General features: G+C 40.7%; 1 protein-coding gene across 2 annotated transcripts in view; it reads right to left on the reverse strand.

The window, feature by feature from the left end:
* Nucleotides 1-320: 320 nt before the first annotated feature.
* Nucleotides 321-22,420, reverse strand: part of FBLN1 (fibulin 1) — a 79,669-nt gene continuing 57,569 nt past the window's right edge. For both annotated transcript variants that reach the window (XM_023919074.2, XM_023919076.2), the window contains exons 15-17: nucleotides 21,586-21,728; nucleotides 19,621-19,752; nucleotides 321-1,485 (exon numbers count right to left, since the gene is read on the reverse strand). In XM_023919074.2, coding sequence (XP_023774842.1) covers nucleotides 1,346-1,485; nucleotides 19,621-19,752; nucleotides 21,586-21,728 — 415 coding nt within the window. In that variant the 3' untranslated portion in view covers nucleotides 321-1,345. The remainder of the gene's footprint in view (nucleotides 1,486-19,620; nucleotides 19,753-21,585; nucleotides 21,729-22,420) is intronic.

Below are 22,420 nucleotides of genomic sequence, written 5' to 3' on the forward strand. Positions count from 1 at the left end.
ACAGACCACAAACATTTTATTTAAAAAGTAAAGGTAGCAGGATCGCACTGACCTTAAAGTTCATCCAGTTCCAACCCCCTGCCATGGGCAGAGACACCTTCCACTATCCCAGGTTGCTTCAAGCCCCGTCCAGCCTGGCCTTGGACACTTCCAGGGCTGGGGCAGCCACAGCTTCTCACAGCAGCCTGTTTCATACTTAGTGCCAATAATGACCGAGGATGTTTGGTTTGAGTGAGGAGTATGTGTACGATGAATTTGCTCACAAAAGCTGTATCATATAGTTTTCCTGGAAATCAGAAACCATGGCATACTTCAGAGTATTTCCCATCTGACCTTCTTTATTTCCTTGTATCTTAAGAAACATAACAAAATGAAACATGGAGTTATTTATTTCCTGTTCTGTAATAAAAAAGATACAGTGTTTTGATGCCCGGAAAATACATTAAACATTCATTTATTTGTGAGATTTTCATTATATTATTACATATGCCTTGGTTTGGTGCATAGAAAATATACAGTTTAACATGCTAATTTTATTAACAATTTTAAAAAGGCATGGAGCTTTATAACACAGAGGAGATATGGTCTGAGTTTCCCATGTATTGCTGAGTACTGGTGAGATTGGAATTTAAGCAATATTCTGTGTTCCTGTAACAGATTAATTTCAGTGAGAGGTACTTGTTTAATTAGAATCAAACAATCTTACAATGAAATAATAAGTACCAGAAAGAAGGAGTATTTTTTTAATATGTGCAATAGCTTGTTAGTCTCTAAGTATTTCTAATTCATTTTGCACTTCCTCTGGTAGGTGCAGCTGAATATCACTTCTTAGATATCCAGGATGAACTTTTCAGGAATAATTAGCAATTCTGGGGGCCTATTCAGAGGGCCCAAACCTAACTATTTATTACTCTCTGACAATCTTCTTCAAGGTAGCTAATTTGAGGTGAAATTATTAATCCTTATCCAGTTTCTTCCATCCAAAGACACCATATACTCATCCCAATGAATTCTGACATCTATTTTGTTCCACAGCCTGTCACTCGTGTTATCTGGCCAAGGAGCAATATTTGAGATCTGTCCAAACACTTAGAAAAGTTTTAAATTTCACCAGGCAGCTGAGCAGTTTTACACACTACATATTTATACAAACAACTACATCAGGCTCACTTAATTTGCTCCACCCTATGTCTAATCAACATAATAGCTTGTTATTTGTCTTAAACTATAAACCAAATATTTAAAAATAAAACAAGAAAGAACACTATTGGGTTTTAAAAACAAGTATATGACATAATAGCTTGTGGTAACATTTCAGGCTGGAGCACTTGCTTGTGGGTGTCCCTCAGAACCAGTACTCAGACACAAAGACGTGGACGTTGACGATGTTGCGGTGAGACACCACCCCACCCATGACATAGTTCATCTCCAGTTTCAGGATGGCATGGAAAGGTCCAATTATGGGCCTCACCTGGCGAACTACACCTGTTGGGACAGAAATAGGTTGCTGAGATTAGCAGGAGAATCTAGCTAATTCCGGGGGAGCTACACCACCCTTGGTGTTCAGTAGAGCCCAGGGAATGGTATTTTATCTATTGGGTCTAAATAGCTTGCAAGAAAGCTTGTAAAAGAAGGATAAAACACAGCTTTTTAGACAAAATATCTTGAAGATCTATAATACACATAAGTGGTGCAAATGGCAAAATCTTCCTATATATTCTAAAATCAGTATATTTTTTTTTATTTGGGGGCATAAATTCAATAAGCATGCTGTGACACTGCTTCTACATAGGGCAGAAGGATATTTCCCTTGGTAACCCAGAGCACACATTGCTTGGAGGAGTACAAGAGCACACCTGGGAACACCATGAAATTCCTGTTATCATGTTGAAAACCTCATTTTGTTTGGAACAGTAGAAACTATCTGTATTGCATCAGTAAAATCAACCCTTCCCTTGTGAACATCAGATGACACCAATCTGTGAATCATTAATGTGCTGAGTCATGGATGGACAACCCCACTGGACACAAGGAGAAAAGGGAGCTATCTCTGCATCTGCTCCCATGTCATCCTCATGTGAATGGTGGCCATTCCTTCACCAACACTGGAAGGAACATAAGGAAGGAAGCAGTAAGGGAGAAGTAAGCTGTGTCCACATCCCAGCCAGGTGGCAGGGCAGGCCAGGGGCAGCCAGGTTCAGCCAGAGACCCACATCCCAGCCTGGCTTATGGATGATGCTGGGCCAGAGTCAAACTGAGGAGGCAACACATGGGGCAGGGTCCAGAACAAGCAGATCCTCAGCTGTGCTACAACCAGAGTCCAGCCCTCTTCCAGCAGTGTTCAGGTAGGGACTGATGCTGACATTGGGCTCCTGGGCTCTAGGTAGGGTGTGGGAGGGGACCCTGGGGAGGCACATCTGGGTCAAGAGGAGTTATCTGTGCCTTGACGCAATGTGGCTACACAGAATAGTGATACAGCTTCGGACCTACAAAACAAAGTCAACACAAGCTTTGCCATTGACTCCAAAGGCTCCAGATCAGGTTCTAAATATATTCTCACTTCCTGTTTATTTTCTAGGCCTGGTGTTACAGAGTAGGCAGCTACCAAACTGCTCTCATCTGAAAAGGATGTCCCCAAATGTCAAAATCACATGAAGCCAAGGTCAACCAGCAGGCACGGGGGGTCTGGTGGGGACTCCCCTCCACAGACACCTCCTTCTGACAAACAGACTGCTTTGACAGTGTTTTGGGTGTTTGATTCAGAAGGAAATGTACAGTTTAAGGAAGGATGATTTGAGATATACTCCTCTTGCATGCTGGGGACTATGTTTCACAAGAAGGCAGCACACCAGTACCATCATGGAGTCCCTGCTGAGCTCCTGCAGCTGTTCCCTACGAACACTGGCCTGAGATCTGATGGGAGACATAAACGTTTGCTTATGCAGGCTGTCAGCACCTTTTCCTAAGGCAGTGATGACATTACACTTCTGTCCTGTTCAAACACTAACTAGTATCTCCAGCATGAAGTGAAATTGCAAACTTCTCACCACAGTCACTTTGCCTGACATATTTGATGAATACACTTTTTAAGCATCCTGCCCCCTACAATTTATATGCATATATATAAATATATATATATATTTATACTTACATTTTATTTTCTTTAGCTTTCTTGGCTACCCTCCTGTATCTTATAAAAATGACTGGGCTTGACAGATGATGTATTGAAACAGAAAGGCCTTGCTTAAATTGGCCTTCCTTTATGGTAGCATTTAAAGCACTTTGCTAACAACACATCACATTATTGCAGGCACTGCTCTAACTGAGAACCACGGAAATGCACAGCATTGAAATCACTCACTGCTGGCAATTTTTAACCAACCCCATGAGCAGCTCCTGCAGTTCAACCACCAAGCCCTAGAGAGCAAAGGCTGCTGGTTTCATTTAGCAATCCTGTTATAGCATTCTACGCTTTCTGCACTACTCCACTAGTTTACTCTGCTCTGGAGGTGGGAATGCAAATGGTGTTTTCTCTGCTATGCTATGCCACAGTATGGAAAACATTCACACATCAGTGATGCAGCATTCAAATCCATTAGTAACATTCTCTTTCCTGTTGAGGTGCACCCTGCTAAGGCAGGAAAAAAGATGCAATGGGAAAACACTGCAATGGGCAGTCCATGTGGCAGTGCCTTTTCACACAGTTCTCTTGCTGTAGTTTTAAAATCCAGCCTATAAAATGGCTTGAGAAGTGAATGCCACACATGCTGACAGCTATATTGAAGAAAGAAGTGTAGAAAGAATACTCTGACAATAGTTATTTCTATAGTTTGTTGTGCCAATGTTCTAGAGATCCTGAAATGACCATCACTGCAGGAACTATTTCCCTTCTCTCCCATTAATTAAATGAGAATGATACAGGATAATACAGGCAGTGGCTTTGTCCTACAGCATATGAGTAAGGATAAATTCATTCTGAATGGGTAGAATGAAAAAAAAAAGAGTTAGAAGAAACCCTTGAAATGTTCTTCTGGACAAAATCATAAGAGGTTTGCTGCACTTGGCAGATTCGCTCCTTGAGAGCTTTGCATTTTTGTTTTGTGACAAGTGTTAAAATGGAAAACTTGAGTATTTTTCTCCACCAAAGTCAAGGACAAAATCAGGTGGAAATCATGCAAGATGCTTCCTGTGTCTGATTTTCTCCTGTCTCAAACCTTTCACATCACCTAGGAGAGAGACATAGCTCTGCCAGACCCAAACAAGGCCAGCAGTCCCTTGGGCTGCCTCATACAAAAGACTAAAGAAAATTTTTGAGATCTAGGCCTAGCCCACGTACTTCACATACATGGCTCAATGAATCAGTCAGTATTTCAGAAGCATTTAGCCCAGGACACATTTGAAGAAGCCACATGTAGTAATTCTGGGTGTAATTTTAAGTTACATGGATTTGTGAGACACTAAAACATTTGCATAAACATGCTGTTTCACTATCCCTTTTTGGCAAACTAATGGGTCCAGATTTGTGGTCTGGCTGCTGTCAGCATTTATATCTGAACACTAAGTACAAAAGCATACCTCATAGGAGCAGGAAGGTTACGATTTTTAAATGCACTGAGAAGTCAGGAAATGTAAAAATTAAGCAGCTGCTTTTTGATCTCTTTTTTACCCATCTAAATCCAAAGTAGCTGGATGGAGCCACTCATATTTGCCATGGGAATAATTGCAGACTGGGACCCGGTCCTGGAGCACTGTGGCAGTGCCCACTATTCTGTGAGTCACTGTCTGCAGGATGTCAGGAGCACCACTGGGGCTGCTCAGGAAATTACTTGAAAACAGAGGGCTCTCACATGCCACCATCTGGTCCACTCAGGGACAAAAGCTACAGGCTCTACAGTTGGCAAAGAAGGTGATCTCATTTAAGCAAGTTCACCCCAATTCTTTTCCAACAGTATTAGACTTCAGTTAGGTTAGCACAGAGGAAGAAGAAGACAAAGACGAAGAAGAAGAACAACAACAACAACAGCAACAACAACAACAATGTGATCCTAATGTGATCATAAATGAATATGGAGATTCCCCCTGCTGCTGCATCCAATATCTCAGGCAACCTCAAGCATCTGTGTTGTCTTGCCTGCAGGTATATCTACCAGTGTTGGTATCCTCCAGCCTGATGAGCTGCTGGTGCTGTTCATTCTCTTTGGTCCATCATCTGTGACCCAAACACAGACTCAACCTGCAGAAAATGCCATGTGTCACAGGCCAGGCAGATTGCCTTCCATGACCTCACCTGTGCTTCGATTTGCTGTTTTGTTAATTGAGCACAGATGTCATCACATGTCCCAAATCTGTTTGGGTATCTTCATGATTTGGTGACCTCCTTTTAAAAAGCAGTTATTTCTTTCTCTTGCACACTTTACCCTTATTGTAAAAAGAATCTATGACAATCTTTTCTACCTGCTGATCTGTGAAAGCAAACAGCCTCAGAATGAGAGGCAACAAGTTTTTGTATGTCACATGGCCTGACCATGACCTAGCTCCTAAAGCTCTATAATTAAAACACTGAGCTACTCTCCTCTCCTATTTATTATTTCATGTTTTGTTTTTTTAATTTTTTTCTAAGGTAAAGCATGTCACCATGCATAGTGAGGAAAATAATCTACATAATATATAATACGTATTTTTAAGTCGGAGCAATGGCAACAGCCAATAATCTGAGTAACTGTCACTGACTTACCAAAGCTTTTTTTATCAGAGAAGATGGGATAAATAAGATAGCAAGGATAATATTGTTAATATTCCTAAGTATTTCAGCAGCATTTCTAGTATTTTAACCAGAGAGAATCATAGATTTTTTTTAGATTGGAAAAGGCCTCTAAGATCAAGTCCAACCTTTAATTCAGCACTGCCAAAGCCATCACTAACGTCCCCAGGTGCCACATCCACATATTGGTTAAATCCCTCCAGGGCTGGTGCCTCAGCCTCTTCCCTGAGCAGCCTGTTCAAATGCTTGGCAACCCTTTTAGTGAAGGAATTTTTCATAACATCCAGTCTCAGCCTCCTCTGGCACTACTTGAGGCTGTTTGCCTTTGTCCTGTCTCTTGCTCCCTGGGAACACAGCCTGACCCTCACCTGGCTGCACCCTCCTCTCCCTCCTCAAGGAGTTGTAGAGATTGAGAAGTTTCCCCCTGAACCTCCTTTTCTCCAGGCTCAGCTCCCCCAGCTCTCTCAGCTGCTCCTCATAAGACATGTTCTCTAGATGCCACAGGTATTCCTTGGCTTGTCTATACCTCTTAAAGATATCATTACATTTCTCTGCTTTGAAATATGTGAGACCCTCAGGCAATTCACCTCTGTGTTTGGTTTCTGCTTGTACTATTGCATTAAGCAGCTGAATTGCTAAGAAGCTCCATTTTTGGCTGAGGAGAAGAGCTGCTGTTTTGTTACCACATTAACCCATTCTGGCTGACAAGTCCCTGCCTTGTCACGCACTCACATCTTCCCTCCAGACTCCTAATTCTGATTTCTGTGCTATGCTCCTTAAAATACTCCTGTTTAAAAGAACCTTTCTTCCTCTTTTTTTCACTGCTAGCCACAAAATCTGCTGCAATTACACTCCCAGGGGATCTGGATCATGGTGTTACTCACATTGCATTTGCATTTCCTCTAGAGAAAGTTCCTCTAAGAGGGATCACCTTAGTGTACAAAAAGCAAAGCAGAACTAAGCAGCTTATTTTCATACTGCCATAAGAAACAACTGGTTTAGCTTGGTAGAGATGTTGCAGTTGTTACATTTCATGGTTCAGAAGTGAAGCTCATAGGATTTTCCACAGGGATTGGTTCTTGAGTCTAGTCAAATATTTAAATCTGTATCATCATTAGGAGCACAGAACAGACATAAATTACACCCATTCATCAAAAAGAGAGCTTCAGAGATCTTAAATTTTTAAGGATCCCACAAAAAAAGTCAAGCAGAGAAATGTTAGTGGATCAGGAAAGGAATCAGAGACTGACAGTGGGGCTGTATCTGGTGACTGCTGGAAGAGGGGATGTGCTGCAGTAAACTCCTTGCCTTGCCAGCATATGCAGACATATGTATTTGTGTATATATAAACAATCACAGCTGCTGCCAAATCAAAACTTGTTCTTCCAAATAACCTGTGGGCTATGCTCAGGGAAATACAATAAACACAGTTATCAAAATTGGGATCAATTCCCTCAACCACATTTCAAGCTTTGTGTTAAGCAACAAGCACGAGAGCTCTTACTCCTCTTGCCCCTTTCCCATCGCTTATCCCATGAGGTTACAGCTATATTGTTTTCCCTGTCACCACATACCAAAGGAGAGTAAAAAGACACCTTTTTCTTTCCCTTTGTGCTCTCAGCAAGCACACAATGTCCTTTCTGTAACTCTTCTCAGGAGGCGAGTTAACAGAGAGATGTGTGGTTGGTTACTGTTGGGTGAATCCAGCAGTTTTCACTACTGCAACACTTCACCCTTGACATTACAGGCAAGTACTAACTTAGCAGCTTTTTCTAGGAGCAAACAATCAATTTAGGACAATTTGCAAATTTTTTTTATCACTGTTTAGTTGTATGATCTGTGGTCACCTGAAAACTGACCATGGACTGAATAAATGTGGGATGTATGGTAAGGAGTTACGGAGAAAGCATGAAGAGATGAAAAGATGAAAATCCACTTTTCTGAACCATTAATCTGTAGTTAACTTACTAATGAAATCCTAAATGGAACAAGACATATTTTTATTAATTCTAAAATCTATTTTAAGTAAACACTCTGAAAAACTATGTAAAATAATAAGAATGGGATATATATTTGAAATACCAGAGGCAGTCAAACAAATGACATGGTTTTGTGGTGAACATGGTGGTGATGCTGGGTTGATGGTTGGGCTTGATGAGCTTAAAGGTCTTTTCCAACTTTGATAATTCTGTGATGCTTCAAAGTCTGATCATAGCTCATCGTTTACATTTCCTTCAAAATAAGCACATACTGCTATTCAGGATATTTTGGGGTTTGCAGTGGCCATGCACTATAAAAATTAACTTACATGAATTGGAAACTAACATTGGTAGCAATATATTAATGTCTAATCCTCATTAAATAAATAAAATCCTATGTGAGATCAAGCATGTCTGGTTTTCCCCTATATTTCTGAACTCTTGGGCTGTTGCAGGCCTGATTTTAAGTGAAAGCTTAAGTCCATCATGAAATACAATCACAGAACCATAGAGTAGGTTAGGTTGGAAGGGATCTTAAAGCCCATTCAGTTCCTTCTCCTGCCATGGGCAGGGACACCTTCCACTATCCAGGTGCTCCAAGGCCTGGGACACTTCCAGGGATGGGGCAGCCACAGCTTCTCTGGGCCACCTGTGCAGGGCCTCACCACCATCACAGGGAAGAATTTCTTCTGTACATCCAGCCAAAACTTCCCCTCTATACTTTTAAACCATTGTGAACCCATTGAAAATTTCCTCCTTTGAAAAGAAGTACAGGAAGGATTGTCAAGAGAACATGCTATTACATGGTAAGAGAGTTCTATTTTCAGATGGAACTTTTGGGATGAGCTGCTTGTGACACCTACATGAGAGAGATTTCAATGACACAAAAAAATCCCACCTTGTAATTTTTCCTCCAGCTATTTTCATTATGCTTTAAATGGATACTTGAAACATGAAATGATCAATTAGGAAAAATTCAAGCATAAGAAAATCTGATGAGACCTGTGGAGCTGGAACCTAAACTCAGCTGAAACTCAAGTAATTTATTTGCTTTTGTATTAAATTCCAAATGATCTCAGCCCATGTTCTGAAGTCCTACATATGGCTGTTTCCTGGGTCTCTGTTTCTCCACAGAAAACCCTCTGGTCCTTTTTACAGCCTTGTCAGAAATGAATAGTCCTAACTACCACAACACAACAGTAACTACCCCTTTCTAGGTAATGGATCTTTGGGTATCACAGAGGAGGCTGTTCCTCCTGAAACCTACAGCCATTGTATTGCTGTTAAAGACAAGGAGCCCAAAACTCTGGCACACTGGTGGCAATGTGTGCCAACAATTTTTGAAGGAGAAAAGGTTGTTTATGAGTTTCACTTAAGCAATACAAGACCAATCTCCTCATCTTAATGTGAGATCCTAGACTATAATTTCAAGTTTAGTTTTCTCCCGAAGGCTTTTTGCTTTATAATGCAGGCCAAGATTTACAGAATTAAGAGAAAACTTCTCTACTGCATCAGTGTTACCTTAGGAGTGTTGTCATAGTTTCAGAAGAGATGTTCAGGCAATTAGGGAAATGATCATGGCAGAGATTATTATAAAAGGTAAATTGTTAGTATCATTCCAGAAATAAGCAAGAGGAAAATAAATCCAGACATATATTAATGTTTCTTTGGATCAAATCATAGGAGTTGCAGGTTGGGCTTGAACACCAAGCTCTCTCAGTTTACAACATGTAAATACATATCTGTAGTGTGAAGCTAAAACTACATAGCCAATTTTTGGCTTTTCAGACCTTAACTCAAAAGAAGTCATGGTAAGATTTGTAATTTCTTATTCACTATTCATTACAAATTTATTAGTAGGGTTGGAAAATAATTCACATCTTGGCCACAAACAGAAAATACATATTTTAGGCTTTTTAGCAATATTTTTGTTCTGCAAAAATATTTGTGCTAAAGTTTAATATTTATTTTTCCTAAAGGTTTCTGCTTATTACACCAAAGGTTGTGCCAGAGAAATGATTTGCAATGCATAAATTGCTCTGCCAACATAGCTACTCAAGTACTTACTGACCTATACTGTGCCAGGGAAGTGAATCAACTCCTAATTGCCTAATGTGTCCTACTGTTGAAAATGCAGTGCTCAAACACTGCACATCAGGGAATGTCATACTGCACCTGGGAGAGCGAGAGCTGCCTTGGCTGGGCCTCCCCAGGCTCCTGTCAGCCTGCTGCTCCAGCCTGTCAAGGCAGCACAGCTCTGGTTCATCACCCCTGTCCAGGTGCTCTCTGGCCCATTGGCCAGGCCCTTAATAAAGAAAGTGGCCCTAAAGTCGACCCCTTGGATGCACCACTGGTGAGTGGCAGTGAGATGTGCTGCTGATCCCAGCCCTACGAGCCTGGAGTTCAGCCTTTTTCTAATCTATCTCACTGTCCACTTACCCAGCCTACACTTCCTTGGGTTGCCTGTGAGGGCATTAAGGGACTAATGGTGCTGAAAGCCTTACTAAAGTCAAGATAAGCAACATCCACTCTTCTCATTAATCCAGCCATCTTTTTGTAGAAGGATGTCATGCATGATTTCCCTTTCATAAATCCTCGCTGACTGCTTCCAGTGACCTCTTTGTCCTTATGATGTTTGGAAATGTTTTCCAGTGGATTTCCTCCTTTCTCAGGGACTCAGGTGAGGCTGACCAGCCTGTACTTCCCTAGATCCTTTCTGGCCTTCCTGAAGGTTGCAGTGACGTTTGCCTTTTTCCGTGGGAACTTTTGATCACCACAATCTTTTAAAGATAGTTGAGAATGCCTTACAATGATATTGGCCACTTCCCCCAGAACTTGTCCCTTAGGACCCCACCAGCACCCATGGACTTGTTTTTGCCCATTTTGTTCAAATGTTCCCAAACCTGAACCTTCTTCACTGTGGGTGAATATTTCCTGCTCCATATCTTCCTCTTGCTCTGAGAGCCCCAATACTCCTGAAGGCTAGTCTTATCAACAAAGAATGAGGCAAAGAAGGCATTGAATGCTTCAGCTTTCTCCATGTCTTTTGTCACCAGTTCTCCTGCCCTGTTCCTGCCACAATAGGCAACCTCACAGGCATTATTTTCCTCCACTCCTCTCCAGTTCATGACTGTGCCTAAAGGAACAATCTAGCTGTCAAACTGCAGGCATTTCCCAGACCGCCAGATATCTGTCTGCTGACTTCAGAAAGTTAATGTATACTTGAGATTCCTCCATCTCTCAAAAGCTGATTAGTCTTTTTCATTTTCTTTTGTGTGCATGTCTGTGTGTGTGTATGTGTGTGTGTGTGTGAAAGCTATTTATATTTCTCTCAATTATTTGTCACAATAACAATGTGGCTCCTGCAATGTAGTGCTCTATAGTTTCTGATATAATCTGCTTTATTAATAAGTGGTTGCTCTTTGTAAAATGAAATATTACTTGGTATTCATCACTTCAGGCATCAAATCATATGTAGAAAAATAGCTCTGAAGATATGATTAATCCTTAAGTTGCCACACCTGACAAACATAACTACAGTGAAAGGACTCAGAAAACTCATTAATCAAAATACAACTACCAAAATAGATTTCCTCTTGCTTTGAAGTATATTCCCCTCATAACATTGTGAATTAGACCTTCATTCAAGCTTGACGGTGAACATTTTGCAAAAGAAAAGTTTTGGAGAATCAAGTTAGAGCTGGATGTTAACAAGGTTTCCATGCTGATGGAGAACTGCTTCACAGGAATGTAGCACGTACGTATATGTATGGTTATACATATCTTTGATGAAGTATCTGGGGACAGGGATTTCAGAAGCATACTTTTCAAACATGACCAGATCTTTATTTAGGAAAAAGGCCTGTTCTTCAATTGTTGAGCAACCAGGTGCTTATAAAATACTTCAGGAGTCAGTCTGGTCACATAAAATTCACTTTTATAAGCTATGTGACACTTAAGGTAATTTCACTGCTGGTTTAAGCTGATCAAAAATAGTGGTCCCGTTACATCCTTCACCCTTTTCCTTGGATGAACACCTGAAAGAACCAAAACCACAGCTTGCCACACAAGCACTCGTCTGACCACAGGGTGGAGTGCATGCTCTGAGGTGGACAGGAGAAGGGGATTTCCCTTTGGAGCACCCACAAAACTCCATAACATGGAACACAACCTCTGTGTTCCTCCTATTGGGAATAGAAAGGTTGAAGTGATTTGGGTGCTGTCACAGTGAGTACTCTGCATGAACAGGGCTCCTAATGACCCAGGCCCTGCAACCAGACTGCTGGTTGAGTGCTGGCTGCAGTGGCACATTACCCTGGGATATAAAAACAATATATATGTGTGTATACACACACACACACACACACACACACACACATATATATATATAATAAATATGCGTGTGTGTCCCTGGAGCAGTTCAACAAACATTATCCAACAGTGCAGCTCAAGGCAGTACTGGATGCTTCTCTGAGAAGTGTCGAAGAGGACCAGGGGCATGTCAAGACACCCCTGAGAAAAACAGTGTAGCCAGGTGGGCCATGCCTGGGACCACAGCCACTGCCTCTGGCTCATATCTCTCCCATATGCAGAAGATCTGTGGCCAATGGAATCATTTATAAACCATGTAAAGACAAAACTCTCTTTTAAAGGCTGCTTAAACAATTGTCTAAAACTCTCCAGGTACTCATAGCCTTTGAAGTTTCCACCCAGGGTACAGGTGTTAGCTTAAGTTTAGATAAAACTGAATCTTCTTCTCATTTCCCTTTTGCTTCAACTCCAAAGGAAAAAATGAAATTACAGTACAGGAATTACATTTCAGCATGGAAAAAGGATATTTCTGCACTATTCAACAGATCAGAAATTTAGGATTCAATTTATTATAAATCAAACAACTCCATGAAGTTTAATTTCATTAATGCTTGGGCTTCTCTAGAAAGCTTTGATTGCTGAAATGCATCAGATAAAGAGGCCATAAAGAGGTGTCATCACATTAATACATTTTTTGGTCAGAAACAAATCTGAATATTTTCAAAGCTATTATCTGTCATATTGGATCACATGGAGCCTTGGTATTATGAAAGAATTAGAAACAATCTTTGATTTTACTGAGGTTTGGCTAGTTGACAAATGCTGTGATCTTTATTAAGGATGCTAAATGACTTCAGAGAGATGTGCTGTTATCTTGGTTTGGCAAACTTGAAGTGCTTTTAGATGTCTGGTTTGCCTTCCAGCCAAACCTTGCAATGGGTTTCAATGTAGACAATGCTGTGAAATCACTCATGCCTAAAATGCAATAACTATATTTGAAGTAGCCTCATTAAAAAATAGTTTCCAGCATATATTTTTTGATCTTTCCTGTTCCCTCTTTAAAAATGTGAGATGATCTATGTAATAGAAGAGCCTTACATATTACAAAAATAGGTGGGAAAACTTCATCAATGAACATTCAAAATGTGCAAAATCACATATATCAGCCTCCTGCTACTTTATTCTCAATATCTGATTTACAGGGGGCTTCATGTGAGAGTGGCTGTGTTTACCCTGCCTGTCCCACAATTGCATTATTCCAACTCAGCCACACTTGGGTCCATGACACCTGGACAATTAACTATCGCAACCCTCGTGATAAAAGCTTTTCTTGGCAAAGAGCCACAATTATGGCACACAGCATGATATGGCTCTATGATTTGATTTGCCATGGAAGAAAAAGTACCTAATCTTGAGGCTTTGACACAGAAGCCCCTATAGAGTGTTCAGTTATCACCTTGAGGCAACAGCTCTGCTGTTCCTGTTTGCAGAATTCTGACAAGGAAGCTTCCTGAACTTTTGTGTGTGTCAATTCCTGACCAGTTCTCAAAGGCTGAAATAAGGGCTCACTTCACTACATTTTGCCCCTTTAAAAACAAAAGTTAAAGTAGGGTTGTTTTTAAGTGACCCAGGCATCTGTGTGTATATATTACATATATATACATACTGGGAAAGATTCACAATATGACTTGGGTCTTATCTACCTTTTCCATTTTTATAGGGTGTGCAGGCACTGCTGCAGGAATAAAATGGTTGCTATCAATACACAAACACAGATGCAGCAGCAGAAGCAACTGAATCACAGTATTATTTAGACTAGAAAAGATTTTCAGGACCTTTGAGTCCAACCTTTGACCAAACACCACTGTCTCAACTAAACCAGAGCTCTGAGTATCACTTCCAGTTATATTTCATGCTCGGAGATCATCATAAAAGCAGGTCTTTGACTACTTTTAACTAGGGCAGAGCACCTCAGAAAGCTGGATTCACATAGACATCTGTCAGAGGAATTCCTATAGTATGTTTCTTGGTGAACTGGATATCAAACCTGGCTTTATTTGCTGATTTATGCAGCATCTCAGCCCACTGTTTAACATGAATACCAGAAAATGCACGCTATGCAATCTGAACCAAGGACTTTGGTGCTCTTTGCTGTCCCTAACTCAGTCCATTTCTTTCCCAAGCTGTCAGGTTTTATACTTCACACCACAGTTCACAAAACTTCATCAGAGCCACAGTGTAATTTATCTGCCTTCTGAGCCTTATGGAAACTGTAACCAAAGGTGGCCTGTATGAATGGGTTTGTAATGCCTTGTACCACCTGAGGGGTGAGATGAACACAGATCAAGGAGAAGAGTTGGATTAACCAGACACTTGCAATGTGCTAGAGTGAAATCTGGCATTAGGAAGGTGGTTCCACTTGAGATCAAGACTCATTCTCATCAGAAAAACACCTTCAGCATTTCTCAGACATGAAAATAAAATTTGCCTCCTGCTCAAGGTGCTCCTTTTCCCCCAGAGGAGCTCTTCATCCTCATTTTTTTCCTGGAGGGGAGGGAGGTTGTTGAGCAATTTGACTACAGAGCAGTGCAGTCAGCAGCACCCTGAAAGGGCAGGTTTAGGCAGTAAATCTAGGATCCTATTTACCAAATGGCTTCTGGGCACCCTCACCTCGAATGGACAGCTGCTAATTTCAACAGGGCAACCTGGCACAGAGAAAAACTCACAAAATATTCTTTTCTAAGGAGGTCCTCCTGTGAGAGAGGAAACCTAGAGATGAAACCAGGGCAAAGATACTAAAAGGGACTGTGTCTTTTTTAATGTACAGCTGCAAAAGCCTGTTGAAAAACCTACTGAATTATGTCCTGCTCCAGGAGCTTGCTGGTAATGACTGGGCAGCACCAGTTTTGTATGGCCAGACACAATTGTTGTTTCATTATTTTGCTAATTGTTGCTAGTGACATTATAATCATAAAAAAGTGTTCCTATTGCTGCTGACTTTCAATAAAGAGGATCCACATGAGGAGATAACAAGTGTTCTCTCTCCTTGCCCCTGTAAACAGCAGAGCTTACCTTGATTCCCTGGCTCTGCCTACACTTCCCCTGCCTCACAGAAATCCTGCTGTAGGTGAACTGCTGCTTTCAGCACCAGCTGTTCCAGGAAGCCCACATCAATCTGGGAAACTCACACTGCTGAACACCAAAACACGTGCACAGTAAGAACCAGCCAGCCTCTGGCCCTAAAGATAGTCTGGAGTAACAGAGGAGAGAGAAGCAGAGGGAAATGAGAAGGTACTTGCCTGGCAATGGAGAGTGGGCCCAGGGACAAAGTTCAGAACCAAATCTTTTGCAGACCAATGACTGAATTTAATGCCAGACCATACCAACATTTGCATGGAGGACTGTAAAAAGACTTTGCCACACTGTGAATAGCCTAACTACTGATGAGATACAAAACTACTACCCCTGTACTATAAACTTCTTGTTTGACAAAAGTCAAACAAACCTCCAGTGTCCCTCTCTTGCCCCAACTAACATGGGATCTCACACACTTGCTCATGGTACTAGTTTTGTTTATCTTCTTGATAATTTCTGACAAGTCTCTCCTCAGACTCTGGAACACACTGAACAATGATACCACAGTAGCAATTGCACTGGTGGTCAATCCAGCATAGTACTGTCAGTAGTTGAGATACTTTAATGGTTCAAAGGTAACTTTGTGAAACTCTCACCCCTGTAAAAAAGGCTGGAAATTCAGGACAGAGTCCACAGTGTAAGCCTTGCAAATAACAATGGAGAGCAGTAGTACATATCAGGGTAGATACAAATGCATTCAAGCACCAGCACAGCCCCCCACAGAAACTCTGTAGTGACTTTTTATAGCTATATTGGCTCTGCTTGTTTTTCAGAAGAATAGCACCATTCTGCTTAATAGGCAAGAATATAGGCTTAGGTTATTACCAAATGCAATATGGAAGATTTCAGCCCTATTAACTAAACTCCTATTAGCTGTACTATGAAATTTTAAAACCTTCCTGAAATTTATCAGACTACAAGGTGGGATTACTGTTTTAAAAAATGAATGCATAGCTAAAGGGGAAAGTGTTTTATAGCAACTGATAATACCTTAGGCACTGATAGGACATTTTTGCACAGGTTGAAAATGCATTCTTCATTTTTCACTGACAGCTGTTTAAGGGAGGAATGCAGTGAAAAGTCTATAAAAGCCTTAAAAAAACACCAAACACAACTGGATAGGTCTGCACTTCTGTTTTTCTCCAACCTGTACTAGTAAGTGATGTTAGGTTGTTAACAGTATCATTTATATTCATTGCCACCTTAGCTTGTAACCACACCAGGAAACAAGGAGTCTTCAGCACTTCCTGAACCAGGAAAGACCGGGGATTTGCATCTCTTTTTAATATGACAGGGTAAAAATATTGGAAGCAACTTTTATACAATTATTTTTCATCAGATTGCATGAAGTCTACACACTGTCTCTCCAGGAATCTGGGTTTCATTCCTCCTCTTACACTGGAAGATACTTTCTGTAGGCCAGCAGAGCTACTTTTGGAGTTTGCTCTCAGTTCTTTTGGCTCCTCCATGTCTAGTAGCCCTGATCATTGATTCCTGTTTGATATGTTTTCTTTCCTTGATTTTGCAATACTGTCCTTGCCTCTTTCTTCTCCTACCTATGGGCGGCTTCTTCTACATATCTTTTGGGAAATTGTGTTCTTCTCATAACATTCCCTGGGGCAGCGCTTTCCTCTGCTTCAATTTTCTTCTTTTATCTCCATCACAACCTGCTCCTTCACACTCATCTCCTCCAATGACCTCAGCTGCAACCTCTTCATCAACAAAGCACAAACCAGCCTGATCACCCATTCTCCAGCCCATCTCACACATAACTCAGCTTCCCTAACATCTCCCTGAAGTCTCAGCATCAGCTTAGAGGGATAATGGCTGAAACTGGTAACCTGAATCTTTTCAGCCCAAAATTCTCAGTGTTGAAGCACCCACTTTTCTTCTGTAACTTCATCTCTAACATCTCCTCTCAGTCTTTAAACCTTTCCCAAAAGAACTGTATCTCTTCACTTTTTTTGTTCCCCCAGTTGCACTTCTGAGAGCATCTTGTTCTTTTGCATCCATACAAGCACAGGTTACATGCAGGTCCTTGTTAAGGCATCATCTCTGTCCTTGTTAGTGACAACATACAGTTTTTAGCCTAGCTAAAACTGTGTTACTAATGAGGGTCTTCCTGCAAGGGCATCTTCATTGGCCTGTCCTTGCTTGCTCTCTTTACCCAGTGCTCCCTCCTCTCTCTGAATCCCTTCATTGGCTTCCTCTAGAGTGATACTGAGTCAAGGTTTATTACACTAAGGTCTTTCAGTAATTATTTTCCTGGCTTTTTCCACATACCCTTATGCATTTCATCACACTCTGAACTAGTTCTTGTCTTTTCTTTAACAGGAAAAAAAAAACAAAAACAGCCAACAAAAAGCTTACTGTAGAAATTTTCAATATTTTCTTGTGTAGAGAAAATTAGTCTTGTAAAAAAATATTTGGTGATATAATTTCAATTAGCAGACAAAATATCTATGATATTCTGGTAATTTCTCCTGAAACTGTACAACAGAATGAAGCGTGCTTCTTGTTTCTTTTACCAATGCTTTTATGGTTTATTATCAGAATGAATTTATTATTTCCTATATAGGCAGCAAAAAGACATTAAAAATTATGTATTAAAAAAACCCCTAAAAATATGCTATATGGATCCCAGTGACATATGTGGTCATCCAGCATGCTGGTCCAGGTGTGCTCTCCCAGAACCACATAAATGGTTTTTTGCAACAAGTTGGAACATTGTAATTGCAGAAAGATTCCTGAAAACCCTTCTGTTACTGGCTTAGCTGACCATTTCCTCTGCTAGAGCTGCTATCTTCCACACAGTTCTGATGTCCCTGTGATTTAGTGGGACAACCACTAAAGCCCCCTGATACTGTCTATGCCCTTTGGGGTTCTCCTCCCTTCCCTTTCTTTACAAGACAGACTTTGTGAATTCTCATGGACTAGGATCGTAGCTGATTTGTCTTGAAAACTTCCCAGCACTTTTTAAGGAAACACCTAACATTCTAACTATTAATAAAAGTAAAAATTATATTATGAGGAGAACAGCAGAACTGCTTCTGGCAGAATTATTTGCAATCCTAATATCACACAGACAACGTGCTGTCCTGAACCTCTGCCCCTCCAGGTAAGCTGGGGGGTTGTTTTGATTTTCCTTCTCCAGTTCTGCTGCAGGCAGTTTTCTTTGCAGCTTCCACCCATTAATCTCAAAGTACTTTTACATAGAGGAATTAATTAAGAGTCTTAGACACAAGAATTAATTAAGACAGTAGTAGGCATGTTTTATCATCTCCATGTTGCATAGGGGGAACTGAGGTGAAGAAAGAGTTACCCAATTCTTTCACAAAGCTGGGAATACTTGGGCATGTATCATATCTTCTCAACTCATCCTTTCTCTCTTTACAATGTGAGGCAAATAATCCAGTTTACCAAGTAAAATACCACTGACACACAGTCCTGTTCTTCAAAATGGAAACCCTTCCCTCAGGCAAATACCTCGGCCAGTCAAATTTCCAAACACATCCTTCTTTCTTATTTCAGACAGAAAGAAACACATGGCACGAAAAGCAAACTACTGTAACTCCTGTGGGATCTGATAACATTTATACTCTGCTAAAGAAATGCCCCAATAACTGAAATCTGTAATCTTATCATCCTGTTTTAACAGACTCTCCCTTTTTCTCAGCATTCACATGTATACTTCTGTTTGATCAAGAAAGAAATAGAAACCTAATGACTTAGGATTTTTATCTACAGCTCATAAAGCCTTTGCAGAGCTGATGTTGTGCTATCCTGCTTCTGAAATACACCAGTGCCACCTTCAGACCATGTGAAATAGGGATTTTTCACAGCCCTCCATGTGAAAGCTGCAGTGATTTTTCTTTTCCTCCGGACAAGTCCTGCTGAAGCACATGTACGAACCTGAGCAGAATCTGCACGTTCACATACCAAAGCACAAGCATTCAGTGGGAACAGTAGTCATTTATTTTCATAAATAAACCTTAATAGAGAGCAATCAAATGCTCCTTTTTAATACCTGTCATGAGAATTCCAGTGTATTCCCCTGCCACTGCCCAAGCAGCTCCCATTGGGCAGAACAACACATCAGCTGGGACCTGCTCCTGCCCTCCACCTTAAATCATTTGCCAACTGCTCCTGGTTACATTAGGTCCCTCATCATTTTAAAACTAAGCCATTTGCATTTTTAGTTAGAGCCAGTTCTCAAAAAAACAGTTAAAATACTTCTCAAATGAAGGAATATGCCTCTGGTATTTTGATTAAAAAATTATCTGTGATATTAGTTCAAATAACACATTAGACTGAAGAATATGAAATCAACACTGGCTTGAAAATCAAGGTAGGAATTAATTACTTGAATTAATTTCTTTGACCTTGTCCTACAGTATAGTTAAAAGAAGAAAGTAGGCAGAAAACACTACTCACCCACTGTCATACCATCCATGTAACGCTTGATGATATCAAATGAATCTCTTAAATTTCCTTCTGTAATGTCAAATATGATATCTGCCTGGTTGGCTGGATATGTAGGTGTGATGGCACGAAGAAAAATAATCTCTGCAAGTAGAGTGTCACAGAATGTCACAGAATGTCACTGACAAGTATTTGAAAACATCACTGAAGAATTAAACAAAATTTGATCCAAAATGACTTGTCCTCACAGTTGGTGGAAGACATTCCCCTCCCTTACCACTCCCAGTTTGTCCTTTAAAATGGAAAGGCAGAAGATCTAAGGGAAGCGAGGATTTGGATAGATTTGTTTTCTACTCCTATTTCCACCATGCCCTGAAGCCAAAACACTCTTACTTTTAAAATCCAAAAAGATTGCTCTTAAGAAGCCAATCAGATTTCCAGTATGTACCCAAAGAGGATAACACCAAGGATCCACAGGCTGGGCTGAGGAAGGGACCAAACAGGTAAATCTCTCCACTCCAATTCCCCTAGGCAGTTACACAAGGTATTGCTATTAAGAATTAAAGAGTCCTTTGGAGGAGGTGTTTAAGTTTAAAAATAAAAGTAAGACTATTTTCATGTCCCTTGGGAGGGATGGAGTTATTATTACCCTCATTATTATCCTCACTCTATAGATGATGAAACTAGACTTGGAGCTATATGAATTCACCTGAGGCCATGCACTGAATTACAGTTTACATCTTCTGGGCTTCAGTAGTAATCTCAGATCACTAGGTCTCATCTCTTCTTATTAAAACATGAGGATGGACTAATGAGGTTTGGGAAGCATCCTGGGCGAAACCCTTAGCTCTGCTGCCAGTACACCTGGTGAAGCTGAAGGGGTGTGTATGGGAGCAGAAGTGGCCATGGGGCATTCCTCCATTCCCTGTGAAGCAGGGCCAGCCAAGGCCTGACAGAACCTACACGAGCTCTACATCAGTGGTTAAATTGTTCCTGTCTGGGCAAGGACTGGGATGTCTTTTTTCCCCACTCCTGCCTGGTGCAGAGGGGAAGAATCAACTGGCTTTCATTTAGGACAACTTTCTGAAACAGCAAGGCTGAGACTTTGGGTACAACAGAAATGAGGATTTAGGGCCTTTAGAAACCCCTCCAAAAGAACCTTTCTTACCTCCATACCCTTTTCTCTGTGTCTGTGCCATTCAGTAAGATGTTGAGAGCAGCAGAACTGCAGGCAGTCATCCCACTGATGGCTGCATTGCCAGAAAATCCATACAAATGGCAAGGAGCAAAAACTGGCTCTTGATCTGTAAGTCTTTAGTTTTTATGTGAACTAAGAAAGTGAGTGAAAAGTGAGTATAAATCTACAGGACTTAAAAACATGCAGGTACTGCAGAGGACAGCCACTCAGGTGCCTTTTGAAATTCTTGTCTCATAAACATTCTGCCAAGTTCTTGGAATTTCCCTTCCTTTAATCTATAACAAACAACACTTTGTTCGTAGGTCAAAAATCAGCCAATCATCATATATTTTCATCAATATAATTTATTCTGTGATTAATGTCTGCATGTAAGGTTTTTCTTGGAACAAGTGACCTGTCAGTAGCAAACAACTGGTCATAGACAGATGAGAGAAATATATTTAGTACCTTGTTCCTACAGCAAAACCTGCAAACAAGGGAAGAAAAAATGTCATGGGGCATATGGCTATTGTGTGACTAAATGTGGTACATGGGAATTCAGAGTCAATATTTCCTTAGATTGGAAAGCAGTATGAGTTAGAGCTCAGAATGACTTTCTTTCCTCCATAAAATTAAAACTCCTGGATATCAAAGGTTTTAATTAAATGGATAGTAAGCTATAATTTGAAGCTGTGCAAACATTTACTGCATCAGTAGCAAGTCTGGCTTTAGGCAAGGATTTCCGGTGGAGGTTTTATATGCTGTAGTCTATTAAACAGAACAAGGAACAAACCACTTACCTTCAGGTCTTGTAAATTCTCTGAACGTGGGCAGTGAAATGACAGTGTGGGAAATCGTGTGGACTGGATCCAGCAGACAGCTGACATCATTTGGTCGACAAGACTTGATGCAACGGATGGTATCTGTCTTTTCTAGTCTGACACTAGGAGAAACAAAAAGTAATTAATATATAGACTGAATATTAAATACTTTGTGTTTTGCAAACTAGGGAGCTAGAAACTATAGTTGATATAAGTGTTGATTCTTCACCCCAAAAACTTAGGCAAACGCAGGTCATCAGAACTTCAGGACCCCTGAAAAACTTGGTGTGCCTCAGAGCTGCAGTCAAAACCTTCTCAAACCCAGTTCTTCAAGCCAGGCACATGAAAACAAGAACTGTAGTGCCCAAGATGCCATGTAATGTCCCTTTCCAAGGACAAACAATGACAACAATGAGACCCACACCCTCAGCTGTCCTGGTTTCAGCAATTTCAGTGGAGCTGCTTTTTCTTGCACCAGCCTTTTTCACTCAGTCATATAAAATAGAAATAATTGTTTCTGTTTTAGAAACTTGGCATAAATATGTAAAGGGCCAACTTTCATGATTATTGGTGTAGCAAGGGCCATAAGAGCCTCTTTTAAGTCTTTTTTTCACACCCTCCCTTTCCATCTGAAAGAAGTGAGAAAACAGAAAGGAAGGGAAACTAGGGGAGGAAAAAACGTAACCACATTATTTAAAACCTCAAAGGTTGAATTCTGAGTTTGGGGAAATGGTAAAGGTCATTTCATATTCCATCTCAACCAGCTGTTCATTCAGCCTTGAAAGTCTATTAAAAGTTAAATGACTTCTCACCC

The sequence above is a fragment of the Cyanistes caeruleus genome, chromosome 4 (genome assembly GCF_971803275.1).
Source record: "Cyanistes caeruleus chromosome 4, bCyaCae1.hap1.1, whole genome shotgun sequence".
Taxonomy (NCBI): domain Eukaryota; kingdom Metazoa; phylum Chordata; class Aves; order Passeriformes; family Paridae; genus Cyanistes; species Cyanistes caeruleus.